We start from the raw sequence: 19,468 nt of genomic DNA, 5'->3' as shown, positions 1-19,468 counted from the left end.
AAAGATGGGAGAAAATGTACTTTAATACATGTAGAGTTTATTTATTCATTTGAAGCTGATGATTGAATTTGCCCACCCATACGAAACAAGGAAGTCAAAGTAGTGATAGACCGATTCATCAGCACTATTTCAAACAAATGAATATATAATGTTAGTTCTTTCGGGGGAAAGGGAGGAGACAGACAGGGATAGAACTTGGTTGCCAATAGTTGTTTAAACATAAAAATCTAGTTTAGCCTATTTTACATTTTTTTGTTTTTTTGTTGTTTTTAAATTGTGAAGTTCTATTAATGTTTATTCAAAAAAGAGATGGAGCAGGGTTATATGTTTCAAAAGACAAATGTTTAAGACCAAGGCAGCCACTGACCATGATACATATGCCAGTCTTCCTCATAATTTGAGATATGGCAAAACTTTATGAACTAAAATGAAAAATGAAATTCCATATTAAATTGAACATGATTAATGAAAAAAAAAAAAAAAAAGCTGAAATAAGAAATTTAAATATATATTTAATATACACCCATATACATACCATATATTTTTCAATATTTTTTTTTCTTGAAAAAGAAAAAGGTCGAGTTTTCAATACTACAACTTAATAACAGCCAGTTTTTTTTTTTTAACCTAAGACAATTACTGCTAAGATAAACTATGGAAACAGTTGTAGTGGATGAAAAGTACTGTTATTACAGTAATTATTATTATTATTATTATTATTTATTATTATTATTATTCGTATCTCTAAGATATTACACAATATCAGGTAACAGCTGATGAAGTATGAAATTCTGAAGAATAAGAAAAAAGAACTGCATGTAAGAGTCAACAAAGAAAACCTTTAATCAGTTTATATATATATATATATATATATATATACACACACACACACACATACACACACATGTATATATAACTAAGTCCTTTGCTTCAGGAAACGATGTGAATTCTCTAAACAATTTACTGTTTTCCTTTGATTCTGTAAAAGTGGGGGGAGAGGGATTGTTTGTTTTTTTTCTTTTGGTTAAAAAGACATTAAAAGAAAAATCTAAATACATTATTTTAATCAATTTATTAAACTGAAATTTATATAGAAACAGGACTCAATTATGTGGCTCCCTACTAAACACATTAATAAATGAGAATACGACATAACAAAATAAAGTAAACAAACGGTGAAATTAAAAAAAAAAAAAAGCATCCTATTTTTCTCTCTTTCTCTCTATCTCTGTGATTTCAACAGTATATATATAATTGTAAAATAGAATGTTAAAGATTGAGAAGTGCTCAGGTACTATATGGTTCATCAGTTAAAGTTGTTAATTAAAAAAAAAAAAGAAAAAAATTGTATTTTTCATCAATATATGAACTTTTTCTATTCCTTTTCTTCATTTGTATGGAGAATATAAGCAAAATAGCAAACCGATATTATATCTATATATATATATATATATATATATATATATATATATATATATATATATATTTATATATATATATATAATTCACACATACACTAACAGACATACACACTTTTCAAAATTAATATAAAGGAAAAAATAACAGCCAACAAAACTGCGAGCCCAGTTTCTGTTTACTTGTCATATATTCAATTAAATGACGTTCTGTACATGCTAGTTAGCAGGATGAACGACAACTCTTATAATAATAATAATATTCAGTCTGAAGATGAGGAGCAACATGAGCTGTTTACAATATTTTAGCGAACAAATAAACCGAGAGAGAGAGAGAGTGTGTGTGTGAGAAAAAGAGAGAGGGAGAAAGAGAGAAAATGAGTCTTCTGAAAACTGTATTTTAAATTTCCTTCCCAGAAAGAAGTCAAGGGGAGAAAAAGCTGGAGCAATACGCTCTCTCCCACTAAAAGCCATGGCTACAAAAATTAATTTACACAGGTTTCTCTGAGACTGAGTACACACATGCAATCTAATGGCTATTCAACTCACCATTAGTTTAGTTTTCTTGCTGGACTGCATGAGTGTGCGTGAGTTAATGAATACACAACAGTGTGTAGAGTAAACAAGAATTTTATACTTTCAACTACTAAATTTCCTAGATTTTTTAATTACTTTTTACCTTTTTTAATCCCCCAAAAGTTCTTGTTTTAATTTTCAATATTTTTCCTGGCATCAGGAGTTCTACATAATTGACAAAGCTATTCAAAAAACAAGCCGATGAATATTCATATCCCTCTCCTAGACAGCATCTCTCCCATAGATGTCTTTCAGCTACGGAATGGTTGTGCACCCTGCCTGACCCACCCCAACCAAACCCCTGGTTCTCCACTCCCCTAAGACCTGATCTTGTCAAGCTATCCGACTTCATTACCCACCCTCTAAGCAACACCAATCTTTTGGTGGTACCTTAGCCAAGCCCATTAATATTTATTTTATTTAATTTTAAACTAGTCTGACTCACTACAAGCTCACTGCTGAAAGCAGCACATCAATTCTGGTTTTGATGAAAACCGTTTCGACAATATTTTCAAATGTTCATGTGTGTATAAATGTGTGCATTAAAAAAAATGTAGGTGTATTTCAGGCTAGTGAGTTGTCTTTATGAATCCATTGACTGGTCCATCAAATCAATTACACAATTCCACCAGTCAGCTTGTGTCCCGAAAATGTTCATTAGAATAGCATTATGTGCCTTCCCATACAATGTAAGTCCACCCTAAAATGAATGCTGCAGAGTATAAAGGTCTAAGGCAGCAGAAACTGCTGGCCTTTTCATAAGCCAGTCCAATTAGTTTCCATAAAAATTACATGCTGCTGGCTGGTTGGGCAGGTGAGCTGTCGCGGTCTACATGTATCCATAGCCTGGATTGGTCATAGGAGTTGCCATTCCCACCATTGTGGGATTAGGATATGCCTGGCCAGTGGTATTTGCCATGCCCATCGACATTGGTCCAGCAGTCAACATCAATTGGGTATCACCTGAAGAAAACAAAAACAAACTTCGTTAATTTGAACTGACTAGTAATGTAAAGATCAATCCATCTTAGTTAGATAAAATGCAAAAACATGAAAATACAAAAAGTACTATATGTCATCAAGAAAATACAGCACTGAGTATAAAATCTAAATTTGCTAGAAAGTAATTATGATGACGAATATTTATTAAGAAGGGAAGGGTTTGCAAATTGAATTAAAATTTAACCATAAAAGTTAAAATCTAATTACAGCTATTGTTTAGTGATCAAGAACACGGAGCATAAAACTTTTCTGTGAGTGTTTGACTAACAACAGCTGGCTACTAGTTAAGTACACAGAAAGCATTAAGCTATAAAATGCTACTGTACAAACTAAATGGATGTAACCAGTTTGCGTAATGACATTGCTAACATACAAAAACTAATTATCTCTCTCTGTTGGTATTTATTGTTCCCAGAGAAAAAAAAAAATGTAAAAATAAAACAGGTACTGGAAAGCATTAGACCACTTTGGTAATGTTTCAGCTGTGTTTATTCTTTACTCTTAATGGTTTCAGTCACTGATCTGTGATTGTGCTGAACAGCACATTCAGATGGGTTTTGTTTCAGGTTGATTCATTAAGTACATATTTTATAAAACTTTAAAAGGAGGAAAAAGTGAAGTTGATTTATATTATTAAAATATAAGCCATTAAACTGTTCAGATAATTATATTAGTCTAAATACATTCAGCATTTACTTTTTATATTCTGGAACAAAATCTTGCCAAGGTAGTGGATCGATCTGAGATTTGGCAAAAAAAACGACGAACAATAATTATTGATTCTCTAGCTGTAGCTTGTAAAAGCAGTTCTCTCTTTATTATAGAAACATCAGTAATCTCTGGCACCAAATATTTAATACTTACCAATGACCAGTGGTCTTTCTTCGGCCTTTTGCTCCTCTTCACTTCTCACAGCTTCAGACTGCTCCAACCTGTCAACCTATAATAAATGAATGTAAAATGGGGAAAACCATAAGCTGAAATATTCACTTTCAGAATTGTTGCAATAAGAAATTCTTAAAAAAACCTTCATAAAATTGCTATCTTCTTGCTCTTTACTGCTTAGCCTGTGACAGGGGGACTGGTTCATGTGACATTGAAGTATGTCCACTTACTAATGGGTCTATGTAATAAATGTTTAAGAGTAAGCCCTCCTCTGGTTCCTGTATGGCTTAGCCACAAGACCATCTACTATTTGACCCATAACTGAAGCCCCTAATGAGTTCTATCAGAGCAGACATAAGAGTAGTGGTGACTAGGCATAACTCTACACTTCCTAAAACTTCTGAATTTTTGAGCTGGAGCCTCATCATCGGATGATAGTCTTGCCAAGACATCACAAACACATACAATAAAAAAAAACAAAGCTTTCTTTTTTTTTTTTTTTGTACAGTAACTTTGCTCCAATAGCAACAGTCTATTATAATCTCATGTTACATCTTAGTTCCACAAGTTTGAATCCATAAATTTGTAGTTAGGTGTTCTGGTACAAATATTTTATTTTTTGTTTCATGAGCTAATTTGATGAGTGGTGGCAGCATGGACCACAGTTTATCAAATAAGAAATTTGTATTTTGTATCCTGTTACTGAGATACTTTCACTCCTTTGCAACATATGCCCATCAAACATTCAACTTATTCAGTTACAGCTCATACAGCAGGTTACAGTAAGAGGCTTAGATAAAATAACATTACACTGTATTCTTTGTTAAGATGTTTCCATTACAAGTCAACTTCTAACATAGAATTAACTGGAGGTAATAAAATGAGACTATGATATCTTTAGGAAGAGCATGAACAATATAAGTGAAGTTAAATTACTTCAACAAAATGATGACCTCAGTGAATAAACTGTAGCTCACTATTATGCTGATCACAACATCAAGTAAAATAAAATTTTCAAGGCTGCACATGAAGTATAAAAGATGAAGAAATTTATGTATTTTATTGCTTAGCCACAAGACGAAGAGCAATACCCAAGATCCTTCTCATAGATTGATTCCACTACTTTATGAATATATTACCTAATGTCCTCCACCTCCCCAAAACACTTTTTTAATTATTGTATTTTTGGTGCCCTATGAAAGTTCAGGAGTTTTGGGGAGTGTGGAGTTATGCTTTAGTCACCTCTACTCACAGGTTTAACCAGACCTAGGATGGGTCAAATAGAAGATAGTCCTGTGGTTAAACTACATATGACTTGGAGAGCTTGCCCCTAAACATGTGTCATACAAACCCGTTGATGAGTGGACATACCCCAGTGTCATGCAACCCCCCCCCCCCCCCGCCAAATGGTTAGCTGTAGAGAGCAGGAAATGAGAAGAGTAAATTGTAAATAAACTGACTGAAAGAACAGGAAGCCACTGCTGTATCTTTCCCAAAATTCATGAATCTCCAGATTTTGCTATTGAGATCTATGATTGCTAATGCCAATAAAATAGGTACGCCACATAGGGGAGACGTGAGAGGATTTGTGAATAAGTGTCATTAGATGATGAGAAATGAAAACCACATCTATGTCCATTTATTAAAATTAAGTAATTATGAATCAAATGTGTACAAACGTAATTATACTTACATTCTAAAAATATCAGAATTTTAAAAAATATTATTTAAGCTATATACCAATATAATAGAATAAATTTTTCCAAGACTGTCTTTTATAAGTAATCAGTTACATTAATTTCAAGGAAGGGGGAATGTGGCATAAAGTACATAAAAGGAAATTGAAATATAAAACAAAACTTCACATTTGCTGCCTTGATAATTTTAACTCCCTAAGTAGAAAAATAAAATATACAACAATGACAACAACATTATGTTTCATCATCAATACATACCTTGGAAGTATACTCTCTCATTACTTGGATCATATAAGGCATGGCAAAGTCTAAGATATTATGACGCCATGCAAGTTCGAGGATTACATCAGGCCGCAGAAGATCGTAACACTGAAAAAGACAGGCTGCAAAGCACTCGTAGTTTTTCTGTTCCAAGAACCAAACTATTAATTCTTCAGCAATATCTACATTACGGGATTCACTTGCATACTGCATACAATCCTGCAAAACAAAATATATCAATATTTAATACTTTGAAAAAGTTTAGCATTTTATCACAAGTTTAGACATACATTCAATTGTAAATTCTACCTACTGATAAGTCAACTGGTCATACAGGATTCCTGTACTGTATGTTTGACTGAGTTAACTCCATTGAGATAATGGAAAGAAATGTAATTAGCATGGTAATCAAATGTAAATTTGTATGCTATCTGCTTAGTGATATAGAAATTATAAAAGAAATAACTTCGTTTATGTTTGTTGGTTGCAGAGGGCTACAGGGATGAGATGTCTGATGCAGGAGGTTCATATTATGTTTAGTTTAAAATGCCTGTACATTATTTGATAGCAGGAAAACATGAGCAGAGATGAGATTCTAGCAAAACTACACTTGTAGGGAGAAGAGTTTTGATATGACAAAGTGTTTTTACTTGTAGCTGACTGGCATGTGGAAGTAACATCTTTTATTATCTTTTACTTGTTTCAGTCAAATGAATTGTCCCCAGTTTTAATCCTTCGACTATTAAGTTTCAGGAATGTAAACAAACCAACACCAGTTGTCAAGTGATGGGACACACATGTCAGGTTTCTTTCAGTTTCTGTCTACCATATCCACTCACAAGGTTTTGATTAGTCCAAGGTTATAGAAGACACCCAAAGTGCCAGACAGTAGGACTGAGCCCAGAACCATGTGGTTGGGAACCCAACTTTTTACCACAGAGCCACGTCTGTCAGAGTAGTAAGAATATGGTAGTGCAGTGCTGGTAGAATCGATAATCAAATAGCCCAACAATGAATTAATGATAAATGTTGACAGTAACTGACACTGACTATTACAACACCAGGGTGTTAACAGTAAAATAGGTGCTTAAAATCTTACACATTATTCAGTAAACGACTTCGATAGTGACAACCAATCCAGCCTGTGCCAACATAGAAAGCAAATGTATGATGACGATGAGGATAGTGATGATGAAATATAGGTAGCATTTTTACCTGAAATTCTTTAGCCTCAGAAGATTAAAAATAAAGATTTAAGCTTGATATTGTGTGAACAGTTCCCATTCAATGACAAACAATATGTTACTTGCTGACAAAGTATGTAGCTCTAAAATTACACTACTTATATGGCATCTGATGAAAAAGTACAGTGGGAAATATAGAGAGTAGAAGGAAAATCTGCAAATTTGCCCGCTCTGCATTCAAACATGATACACCTCATACAAATAAATTTCCAAATAAGGAAGAGAAAAACTGAGGCAATTCTTTCAGATGTAAAATAAGCTTTCAAAATATTAAACAATTTTAAAAGAAAATTCATGAGAATACTTTTCTCAGGCAAGTAATTTGTGTATTTCTAAAAGCTACATATAGTCTGTAGCAATATTCCTTCTAATTTTTTAGTCACCAGTGTGCACAAAATGCTAATACTGTACAAATTTCTTTTCCTGCACCAAACATGTGCACTGGCTGTAAAGCATGCACACATGCAGCTTACAGGGAAGAGTTGTTTTAAGAATTGCATATCAAAATTCCATCTTGATGGGTATAGCTCTAATGAAAAGGCAAAGTAACAAAAAAAAAGGAAACAAACATTTTTATGGCTTAGTCTTAGGAGAAATGGCAGCCATCATGATTATTGTTAACTGTTAAAGACTTATGGAGGGAGGGGAGGAGAGAAAGATAGAAATTGTGACTCAGGTTGATGCAGTAGGAAGTAGCGCATGTCTTCATGATGGAGATGTGACTGAAATGCTTGCAACAGAATGGACTCAACTAAAAACCAGGCATCAGGGTAAGTCTATCACACAAACACTAGTATAGTCCAACAGGTTGCAGATTTTGAACATGCAAGAGTTGCATTGACATGAGGCAAAGGCAGGACACTTGCCTAAGTTAGGGACTGAACCCAGTACAACAGGATTGCAAAATGAGCATATTAAGTATATTGCCATTACTATACCCAACAAGGCATTGAAAATAGAAGGCAAAAAAAAAAAAAAAAAAAAATGAACATGATAATGAAACACCATACAAGTAAATACCAAATAGGAAAGGAAAAGTAATAAATATGCCAAATAACTGATAAACATGAAAATGAGGGGTGTACAATATGTCAACAAAATAACTAAGAAAACAAATGACTAACTTTGAAAAGTTTATCCTTCTTGCACAAGTCCACCGATTGTTTCCATCGGTTATTTCCTTTATAAAGATAAGCAGCTATCCTGCGGAATTCAAGAAGCTCATGTTTCTCAAGCCGTTGTGCCAAAGAGATATTATCAAAGTTGTCATAAGCATCAATGGACGTCCGCAAACTCTGGTAGTCTTCTTCAGTGATAAGCAGGTCATTCAGGGCTTCATTGATGGCTTTGTTGTTGTTCTTTTGTACTGACCACAAGTAGGGCTTCACTAATGGAATCTTGTTGACTTTAAGGAAATAATTCACAGAGCGGGTGTGATCTAGACGTGGTGTGAGGACTAGAAGAAGGTCGTTAATTAACATTGGTTTGAAATCTAAGTAAAAAATCAGAGCTTTGTAATAAAGTTCAATATTTGCCACTCGAGTTATGATATCTTTAAACTGGCTTTCACGCCAGGCTTCTGTTGGGTGGTTCATCATTGTCAAAATTGCATTGTCATACTCCTCATATTTGTCATACAGGAATACAAGTTCAGCCCATAAATGAGCTTGTTCAGCTGCTCTCAAAACCTGAAAAATTATAAAGAAAGTATTTATTTTCCTAATTTCAATACATATATAAAAAAAAAAAAATAAAAAAATAAAAAATATATAGGTAATTAAGAAATGCTTTATGAATAATTTTAAGTATTACTTGTGAGGCTTAAATGATGAAAATGTAAAATGAGACTATAGCTACAAATTCTTCAACAACACTTCAAAATGACACTAAATACCTAGTCATAATCACTTGCCCACCCTGCACACCATAAAGAAATTTATATATATATATATATATATATATATATATATAATAATAATAATATTAGGGACAAAATCCAAAATTACAGGTAAAAAACTCAAAACCCTAAAACTATATATATATATATATATATATATATATATATATATACATATACACACACACACACACAAGTAACACTCAAGAAATATTTAGTACCTTTGGAATGTTGACACGAGACCAGAATAATTCTAAATGTTCTCTCATCTTTTCAGGTTTGTATTTAGAATACAAAATGGCTAATTCTGTGAACATGCCCATATGAGCTCTTTCCAAACCTAAAGTAGAAAAGGAAAAATGCATTTGATATTTAGAAACATTAACTCACTAACAGTTCAATAAGTTTAATATACTATAATTTTAAAAAAAGAATGTTTTTGTGGCATTCACCATTAAGAAAATTGGTAATAAGAGAATATATTTAATGTCAAATAACTGATTAACTTATGCTTCAAGGAATACAGATGTAAGCAATAGGTTTTCATAACAAAAATGATTACGACCACACTGAGAATATGAACAAATAAAACTATAAACCTGTTACAATATTTATAGATAAACAAAGAAAGACTTAAGATATATGTAAGCAGATTGTACATCTCTTTTTGTGATGCCAAATTTACAAACAGCTAGATAATTCTACTTGTTCAAACAATACATATATATCACACAAGCGAAGAGTGTACATGCAATGCAGAACTGCATGATAAACTCTTGTAGTTATAAAACCAAAATTATTTTAGAATAAAACTTAATACACATACATAAAACTTATAGTTTTAATTTCATCCTTATCATTAATTTCAATAAAGGTACTTAATTGAACATACCCAAAAAGAAATTTGAGAGAAAGAAGTTAATTACTTTTATTAATGATAAATCATTTTACTAATCTTTAAGGTGATTACATTTGCAATTTTCTAATTGGATAATACTGCTAGCTTTCAAAATCAAAATTCTTTGGTTCAACTAAAGTCTGAATCAATAATGTATGAGCTCAAGTACCATAATCCCTCTATCATTACACAAAGCAAAGTCTTTGCTGGAAATGAACATTCAAAAGGAAATGTTGATAATCACATAAATATCTTGGTATTACTATTATTAAGACACTAGTGAGACCTGTGAAAACTCCACAGAATGAAAAAGATTAAGAGAAGCCATTTATGAAAGAAAAGATGATTTTTATTATAACTTTGCTCGGTTACTTCACTTCCTGTCACAATAATATATTATATGATTTTAAAGTTTCCTTCTGCTAAGCACTTTATATTTCTGTCTTTCTACCTCTTCAACAAACTTTTTAATCATATAATTCCCTCTTCATGTCTTTAACATTTCTCTTTCTCTTCACACCCTACAGCATACCATTAACACTTCTCTCTCGCTTCTCTTACTGTCTTTTTCTCTTGCACTTCACCTCTCCCTTCAACTAACCACATGATGCATTTGGCCTTACTATATTATTATACTCCTCTCTTCCTTTTCTACTCACATTTCTCTCCCTCCCTCTCTCTCACCTCCACCTCTCCAACTAACTAAAGTATAACAGGTGAACGAACAATCAGATTATTGTATAGGTATTTTTTACTTGAACTGTATAGTCATGAATGATAATGTTATATGAAATCATTCATCCAAATTAAAGATTTTATTGATGTGATGAAGCATAATATTCTTGATAAGGGAATGAGAAAATGCTGACCTAAGGCTGCCTCTAGAAGTGTGATCAGCTCTTCAAAGAATCCTCTATCCTGGTAATAATTTATAAGTTCCTCTAATTCATCTGCATGTACTACAATGTGAAGACCACACATTTGGGAAAGACGAAACTCTTCATTGTCTACACAAGCAAAGCAAACCTGAAATTGAACAAAAAGTTAAAAGATTAAAATATATTATATTTAAAAATGGTATAATTAGATTAAATTATATCTAAAAAACGAAATTTAGGATTTATGCATTAAGTGATAATTATTTAGATAGCAAACATATTTGACTAAAATATTTTAAGGGTTACAAGAAAAATATTAACATTCTTACCTCTTTCCATGTCTTTGTACTGTTAGCTTTCCGTGCACTGTCGACAGCCCCTTGATATTCTCCAAGGTGCACTAAGGTGATAGCTAAACGCGCGTAGTTAGACACATTGTTGTACAAGAGTTTGGCAGCTTCATACATTTTATCATCAAAGCAGCGGTCAGCAACCTAAAGAAAAGTAAATGTAAATGTATTTCACAATCTCTCCCCACAATATCATATTACATACACATCATTCAATAAAACACCAGTACTTTAGAATCTTCTTCAGTAAAGATTTTATTGGACCGCAGAGTGAAATTTTACCAAATTTCCAATTAATTCACTAAGTATATTTGTGAAATAAAGTAACAAAAACTACACCGAAATAAATATATTGGGTCATCCCATAACTATTGTGGGTTTTTTTTATTATATATATATCTCTTATTTTTCAAAATTAAGATAAAGTTCTTTTTTAATCTAAAATATACTCTCCATTTTCTACAATGCACTTCCATCCATCTGGTAGACTTGCAAGACCCCTCTTCCAAAATTCACTTGTCCCTGACAAAAAAATGCCCCTCCAGTACTGTTCTGACATCATCTACACAATTCATATTTTTTCCATCCAAATAATTTTGAAGACTGTGGGGCAATGTCTGGTGAATATGGAGGGTGGGACATTGTTTCCCATTCAAACTACTCCAGTCTTGGAAATGTCATCCTTACTGTATGTGGCTGAGCATTATCCTGATGGAAGAATGCCTTTCGTCTTCAAACCAAAGATGGTCGTTTTCCTTCTAGTGCTGACTTAAGCTGCTCAATATACTTGCAGTAGATCTTTGTTATCATTTGGTTTGGGTTTAAAAGTTCAAAGTGGACTAAACCTTTCATATCCCACCAAACAGATACCACTTTATGTGAGTGAAGACCTTCTTTAGCCTGGGGTACTGGTATTTCTCTTTTCTCTACCCACTGTCTTCGGTGCTTGATATTTTTATAGAGAGCCCATTTCTCGTCACCAGTCATTATTCAGTCAAAGAACGGTTCATTTGTGAGACGTGACAGCAAAGAAGAGCATACATTCACTCTCTGCGGAAAGTTTGTGAAGAACCCATTGACCCAATTTGCTGACTTTTCTGATGGCGCACAGGTTGATGAATGGTTGAATGACCAAATCTAAGCTTCTCTGCTAGTTCCTCAACAGTTACGATGTGAGTTTGTTCCAAGTTTTGCAGGACGTCCTTGTCAAGTTCTACAGATTTTTCAGGATGAGGCTAGTCTTCTAGGATGTAGTTTCTGGCCCAGAATTTCTGGAACCACCATTGACACTGGCTTACACTTATCATCCGATCCCCATACACCGCATTAATATTCCTTCCACTTTCCATTGCATTGTTGCCTTTATTGAACTCAAAGCAAAATATGCCAAATATGCTCCTTTTTCACTTCTATTATAGCACTGAAAAAATAACTTAAAATCAAATTGCACTTTTCAAAACTTGCACCAAGAAAAGCACAAGGCAAAATTACTACCTGCTTTTATAGCAAGTTGATGCAGGTAGTTTATCCCATCCCCTTCCAACTTTTAGTTCATACAATTGAAAATACCCCATGAAAAAGATAAAAGGGGAGAGAAATGGAAAAAGGTAACAGAAAGAATATAATAGTAAGAATATACAAATCTACAAACCAAAATAAATTAATTTCGTGTGCTGTGAGAAGTGGCCTGAAATTTTTCAAAGCACACAAATTTAATTTCGTGAATTTTATCAGTTCTCTTCTATTAATATAGAGTATCATCAGTTTCAGACTTTAGTTTCTTTGTTATTGTAAAGATGAATATTGTTGTACTGTTTAAGTTAGATCTCTGTTTACTAGCCATGTGTATCATATATATATTGTAATTAAATTACCTAATATGTTCATTCTTGTCTTCTTCCCCAATTTTTAAGGATAGTAAAGTATTATCTGAAGGAAATTCGGCTGCAGGTCAACCAACCATTTTTTTACAACACTGTAAAAAGAGTTTTAGGTGTTGAACTGGCAGAGTCGTTAGAGTGCTGGATAGAATGCCTTGCACTTTTTGTTTCATCTCTCTGCGCTCTAGAGTTCAAATCCTACCAAGGTCATCTTTTGCATCTTGTCCTTTCAAGGTCAATAAAAAAAAATATTAAGTACCAATCCACAGCAATGGACTGGTAAAACTGTTGGAGGATCAGGTAAGATGCCTTGCACCAAGTTTTGGTTCTTTATTGTTCTGACAGTAATATGTGCAATAACATTAGTACCGAGCTATATTGGCATAAGTTAGTAGACTTTCCCTTTGATAAGCATAGGTTGCATGAAGAGGGGAGACATGCATGCACAAGTAACCCTAACCATCCTCAAAAAAAATCTTGCTCAGGTTTTTATGTCTATGCACACTGTACAGCTACATGGTCAACAATGATCAAATGAAAGCCCTAGTTTACGTTGGCAATATCTCTATTTTTACTGTAAATACTATAACATTGAAGACGCTAATAGATACTTTCTAGCTGACTCAAAATAATGGTTCTCCTGCAATTTTTGAAGGTGGGCTAATGGAAGTCTATTTACTATTCTTTTATTGGTTTCAGCCACTGGACTATGGCCATAAAAAGCTACTACTTTCAAGGGTTTTAGTTGATTATATCAACACTTATTACAGTCTTGAGTTTATTGATCAGCAAGAGAAAAGCAAAGCTGACTGGAACATAAAGAGATATAACCAAATATCACAAGATATTTTTGCTTGATGCTCAACTGATTTTACCATTACTTACCAATACACAAGCATACATTCCTATAGACATTCAACAAACTTTCACACACTCTTCATTTACCAAATTTTACCCCAAGGATATAGTAGCAACGAAAGTGCTTCACATTGGAATCCAGAACCACGTACTTGTGAAGTGAACTAAAATCTATGACCATGCATGATAATCATGTTAAGAGCAGATACTTACTTGAGTGATATTAGCATGGTTAGGACCAGAAACAAATTCTTCCAGATCAGCCAATCTGTTTGTCTTTGCATATGCATAAATGAGTTCCGTTTCAATGAAAGTTTCTCTAGCCTTCTTCCTAGCCATTTGCAGGAATTTTACAAGATCTTCCCAGCTGTCTGTTAACAATGAATTTAGATCAGTCAGTGATTGAGGAAAAACAAAAACAAACTAATAACCATACTTACTATATAATGTTAAGTGTTACATATACAAAGCATTAAAATTTCTTTAACTTAAGACTGATATAAGATAATTTTGCTTTCTTTTTATTAACATTTGCCATCTGAAAATTATATTCTATAAAAATTTGCAAGGAAATTTATATAATTGTTTCTAAGCAAAGGGTCAATTTGCTAATGATATAAAAACTGTGATTTTTCTCGATGGAGACAATCTTTACATTTTCCTATATATATGGTCTTAAAATGCATTGAAAAAAAAAAACCCTATTTTAAACCTATTTTAAGCAGCGAAAACCGTTCACGGTTAGTAAAATAATTTTTTTGCCACTGTAAAACCTCGTTTGGCTACAACTTGCACTAGAATTTGTTCAGTAAATCTCTTTTTATACGAAATTTATCTGAATGAGTATATTTCTAGTTGTTTTTGTAATTTAAAAACAAAAACAAGAAGAACCCTACCTGAAGTTTATATCAGATAGTGGGTGACAACAGAATGAGGGAGATGACTGGCTACAAAATTTAATCTGAGGAATTTACATTAAATAGAAATAGGTAAAAAGTATATATTAACTAAATCTAAAATTTCATAACATATTAGGAGTAAAGATATGTATAAAATTATACTCTTGATAATTAGTTTAATATAAAAAGCTACCAAAATGAATGGTTTCAATGGGGTGAATACTCTACAAAGTCTTAATTGTCTAAGTAATCACTAAATGCTCAAGTAACAGTTTTCATGATATACTATATTTGAGCAAAGTTAACTTGAAATATTTAATCAACTAATATCAAATTTCAAGAAGATTTACAAAAGTAAAAAAAAAAAAAAAAAAGGCTAAAAAAATATGTACAACCCAAGCCTGCATGGAAGATGGATGTTAAAAGATGATGTACAACTGCAAAATACTTACTGTTGCTGCTGGCTACATTAACAACTTCCATATATTGTGAAGGATCATCAGCTTTGATAAAGGAATCAATTGCCTCTTTCACCATACTTGATGAGAGCTGAGCTCTACCTAACTGTGTCCACACTGCAGGATCATTGCAACGCTCAGCAAATTCATAAGCTCTGTCCAAATTTGCAACATGGTCAATCAATACCTACAAAAAAATTAAATGAAAAATTACCTATTGTGTTACTTTTAAAAGCTGTACAATATATTTATAAACAGAACCCCACCACTGATTAATAACAGAAACTTTAGTATTAATATTCACAATATAAAGGGTAAAGACCCCTACAATCATGAATGACCATGGGATTACACCTAGAAAGTTACTCTCTGAGTTCAAGCAAGGTTGTTTATGGATGACCAGCAGTCACCTATGCATACCAGTCTCCTCTCTCCATGCCACCAATGTTATCCAAGGGAAAGGCAAAGGCTGATACAGCTTGGCACCAGTGACATCATTTCTACAGCTGAGTGAACTGGAGCAAAGTGAAATAAAGTGCCTTGCTCAAGAACGCAACACACCCTAGTCTGGAAATGGAACTCACTACCTCATGATTGTGAGCCCAATGCTCTAACCACTGAGCCATGCACCTTCACATATAAGTACTCAATAATACAAGTGAAACAGAATTTATTGAACACTCACATATTAATCTGGTAACAAATCGGGGTTTAGGGTGTCATACTAACAGAACTACTAGCACCGTTCCTGACAAAATTAGAGGATTTTTCTACAGCTGGAATAATACCTCTGCAATGCCCATGGCTTACAACCTCCTCAGTGTATATATACAAAAAAGCTGGTATTATGTATCATGCTTTCACCAATTGTTTAGTTATCTATGTAGTCATCCCCTTGACTCAGTGGAATATTAAGAGAGAAAAAGAGAGAATGAATTACATCAGTAGTCTGCTGGTGCTTATTTTCAGCTGAGAATACTGGAGAAATATGAAATGAAGTGCCTTGCTCAAGGATACTATGTACTGCCTGGTTTAGGAATCAAACTCACAAAAGTGTGACCTAATCTTTAGGCAATGATATGAACAACTGCTTATGATAATGCTTCATCTTCATAAAGCGTACTGACTAATTTTTAAATCCACTTTTGTTTATGGGTTAGTTTACACACTAACGTGCAAGAAATTAAAGAATAGCTGTGCTATGAATGCATCGAATTTATAGCTTAATAAGTTTACAGTACAGTTCCTATAATGGAAAATATGAATTACTGAATTTCTTTCTTTCTTTGATATTGTGGAAAGACTGCTGAATATTCCCTCCCTTTGTATTTTATATACAATAACGAAAATCTAAGAATCCAATATTTAATTAACCATTAAGACAAAATCATAATTCAAGGGTATTAGTTAATTGTTTCAGAAAAATGTGAACATAACAGGTCTTAATTGAGAAAAAAGAAACAAAAGTTTGCAGAGGAAAATTAAGTAAAATCTAAACACAAAAAAGTTGGTAATTCTTTTCGTTGTATTTTATGAAATCTGTCTTAAAATTTTGAAGATAACAGAATTCACAAAAGAACTGGGACATTAGCAAAAACTGGCTTCTATATTTGCACCAACTTCAGATATTGTTACGAGAAACATATAATCAATTAAACTAGAGCATATAAGAGTTAGTAAAAGAGGGGCATAACAATGAATTTACATGAAATGAGGCTTAATTGAAGTAAATACTTCATCATCATCATCATCGTTTAACGTCCACTTTCCATGCTAGCATGGGTTGGACGATTTGACTGAGGACTGGTGAAACCGGATGGCAACACCAGGCTCCAGTCTGATTTGGCAGAGTTTCTACAGCTGGATGCCCTTCCTAACGCCAACCACTCAGAGAGTGTAGTGGGTGCTTTTATGTGTCACCCGCACGAAAACGGCCACGCTCGAAATGGTGTCTTTTATGTGCCACCTGCACAAGCCAGTCCAGGGGCGCTGGCAACGACCTCGCTCGAAAATCCTACAGGAGCCAGTCAGGCGGTACTGGCAACGGCCACGCTCAAAATGGTGCATCTCATGTGCCACCCGCACAAGAACCAGTCCAGAGGCACTGGCAACGATCTTACTTGGCTTGCCGGGTCTTCTCACGCACAGCACATTTCCAAAGGTCTCAGATGGAACATAATAATGGTAGTGAAATTATTTAAAATTTTTAATCCCAAATATTTAAATTAATTTATATATACAATTTTGTCTATCAAAACACTTTCTAGAAAAAACTTCCAACAAAAAACGAACTCTCCCTTTTTATTGCCAACCAGAGAGAAAAAATATTTGTAAGGTTTATTTCGAAAAGAATAAATGAAGCAGCTAAGAGAACATTTCTAAGCAACAACTGAATTGGTAAATTACCTAAAGCTAAAGAAGATGAGTTTAGTAACAAAAAATAAAATTTACCTGGATAGCCGAGGTATTAACCTCAAACTTTCTGAAGATAGCAAAAGCTTCTTCAAACAGTTCATTTGTGATTGCAATGTTAGCAATATCAGGAGCATCATAGTTGTCTAAACGATTAATATACTCCATCACACGGCTACGGTCAGCCTTGATGGCCGTCAGGATCAACAGGTTCTGCAGATTCCTAAAAAGTATAACAAGAGATTGTTTTAATTACAATTTTGATAAAAACAGAAATTTACTCAGTGAAAAAGTGGATGGCCATTACTTATTATAAATAATTTTATACTGATGGTTCTAAGTACAGCTATGTGGTTAAGTTCTCTTTGCAACCACATTGATCTGGGTTTGATTCTCCTGTACAACAACCCAGACAAGTATCATCTGCTATTGCTTTGGATTGACAGAGTGAAATTTGGTAAATGGAAACAGCAGGGAATACTGTGGTATATTTCATTTTTTTTAACTTGCTGGGTTTGAAAAGTCAGTGTTCATAACCTTTGAAGGCCACCAAAACCAGTGAGACTGATGCCACTAATGCTCTTCTTGAACTTTTTTAAGTTGACACCCATAGGAAATATAAGTAGGGAGGAAATTCTAGAGGGCAAACATTTTGAGAAGGAAGGACTGGACCATAGAAGGCTGGTTTGGACACAACAAAAGTGATAAAGAGAAGAGAGACAAGTAAGGTGGAAATATTTAAGTGATAGTGGCAGCACTAGCCCAGCTACCTAATGAGCAGAGGCCATTATAGTAGTGGATACTGGCAGAGAACAGATGGAGTATGCCTGCGATTTTATGCTAATCAGTCAAGTGGCCCTTTTCTGGATATGATCTAAGATGCCTGCATTTGCAGCTGATACAATGAGAGACAGAAAGAGCTCAGTCAACATATGCAGTAATAGTGTGGATCTGATAAGAAGCTACTGATCTGAGAGATGAGAGACAGGTGAAGCTTATTGACAGGAAAATTTGATAGATTTCTATACCAGACCTGGCTGAAAGCTTTGCTACTATCAAGGAAAACAATACTGCTTTCATCAAATTCCTCCAAGGTAGGAGTCCATTGGTGGGTCACAGAAGATAATCAGTTACCAGTGGAAACCATACTAGTGCTCATTAAGGGGAGAGAAATTTAAGATGCAGAGTCAGAGAGGTTGCCTTTCTTGGGAATGAGAGACTGAAGTATAGGGGATAGACCTGGGGTGCAATGTTTGAGGGTAATGGAAGGGACTGATGGCCTTGTTGGCTTGAAGCGACTGAAGATATCATCTCCACTTGGAACGTTTTTATGTAAGGTAGATTTGGAAGGGGCTAGAAATGGAGATTTGCCAAGTGTGTTCAGTGTGGAGTTGGCTGCAATGGTGAAGGTCTTCTCTATGAGGCTTCAAGTCAAAGAATCATTGTTGTCATCATGGTGTGTGTGTGTTTGTAAGAATTGATGCATAGGAAAAAAGTACATAGTTGTATTTAGACTAACAAGTTACATCCCTTCAGTGTACCATTTAATAAAAAGTCAATATTGATTAAAACCATTGAAAGTGTTGCCCCAACAGGATTACAGTCTAATAAACAGGAGGCAATAAAAGAATCTAAAATTAATAGCCAATAATAAAAAGTAATTACTTAATATCCTGGTATAATGTTAACTAGGCCATACGAATGAAAATGAGCTGTACATTCAAACAAAGGAAAATAATGAGAGTGAATATATCCACCAGTGAAATATAGACTTCAAAATTTTTTACATATTACTGTTTCAAAATATAAGAAAACAGATGTACAGTAAATAAGACCTACACAGTGCACTATCCAGCTA

At 33.7% G+C, this 19,468-nt stretch overlaps 1 protein-coding gene across 4 annotated transcripts in view; it reads right to left on the bottom strand.

Moving 5' to 3' along the window:
* Window positions 1–1,053: 1,053 nt before the first annotated feature.
* Window positions 1,054–19,468, bottom strand: part of LOC106873753 (clathrin heavy chain 1) — a 101,895-nt gene continuing 83,480 nt past the window's right edge. For 3 of the 4 annotated variants that reach the window (XM_089354017.1, XM_089354020.1, XM_089354021.1), the window contains 10 exons: window positions 17,650–17,833; window positions 15,193–15,385; window positions 14,055–14,212; window positions 11,083–11,247; window positions 10,745–10,901; window positions 9,199–9,317; window positions 8,205–8,768; window positions 5,834–6,055; window positions 3,858–3,933; window positions 1,577–2,954 (listed from right to left, as the gene is read on the bottom strand). In XM_089354017.1, the coding sequence (XP_089210143.1) occupies window positions 2,821–2,954; window positions 3,858–3,933; window positions 5,834–6,055; window positions 8,205–8,768; window positions 9,199–9,317; window positions 10,745–10,901; window positions 11,083–11,247; window positions 14,055–14,212; window positions 15,193–15,385; window positions 17,650–17,833 (1,972 nt within the window). In that variant the 3' untranslated portion in view covers window positions 1,577–2,820. Of the gene's footprint in view, window positions 2,955–3,857; window positions 3,934–5,833; window positions 6,056–8,204; window positions 8,769–9,198; window positions 9,318–10,744; window positions 10,902–11,082; window positions 11,248–14,054; window positions 14,213–15,192; window positions 15,386–17,649; window positions 17,834–19,468 lie in introns of all 4 variants that reach the window. The other variant, XM_089354018.1, reaches the window with a different exon arrangement.

The sequence above is a fragment of the Octopus bimaculoides genome, chromosome 6 (genome assembly GCF_046866305.1).
Source record: "Octopus bimaculoides isolate indiv1 chromosome 6, ASM4686630v1, whole genome shotgun sequence".
In the NCBI taxonomy this organism is placed as follows: domain Eukaryota; kingdom Metazoa; phylum Mollusca; class Cephalopoda; order Octopoda; family Octopodidae; genus Octopus; species Octopus bimaculoides.
The sequence above is the reverse complement of the archived record's forward strand: the minus strand, read 5'-3'. Positions and strand labels throughout refer to the sequence as shown.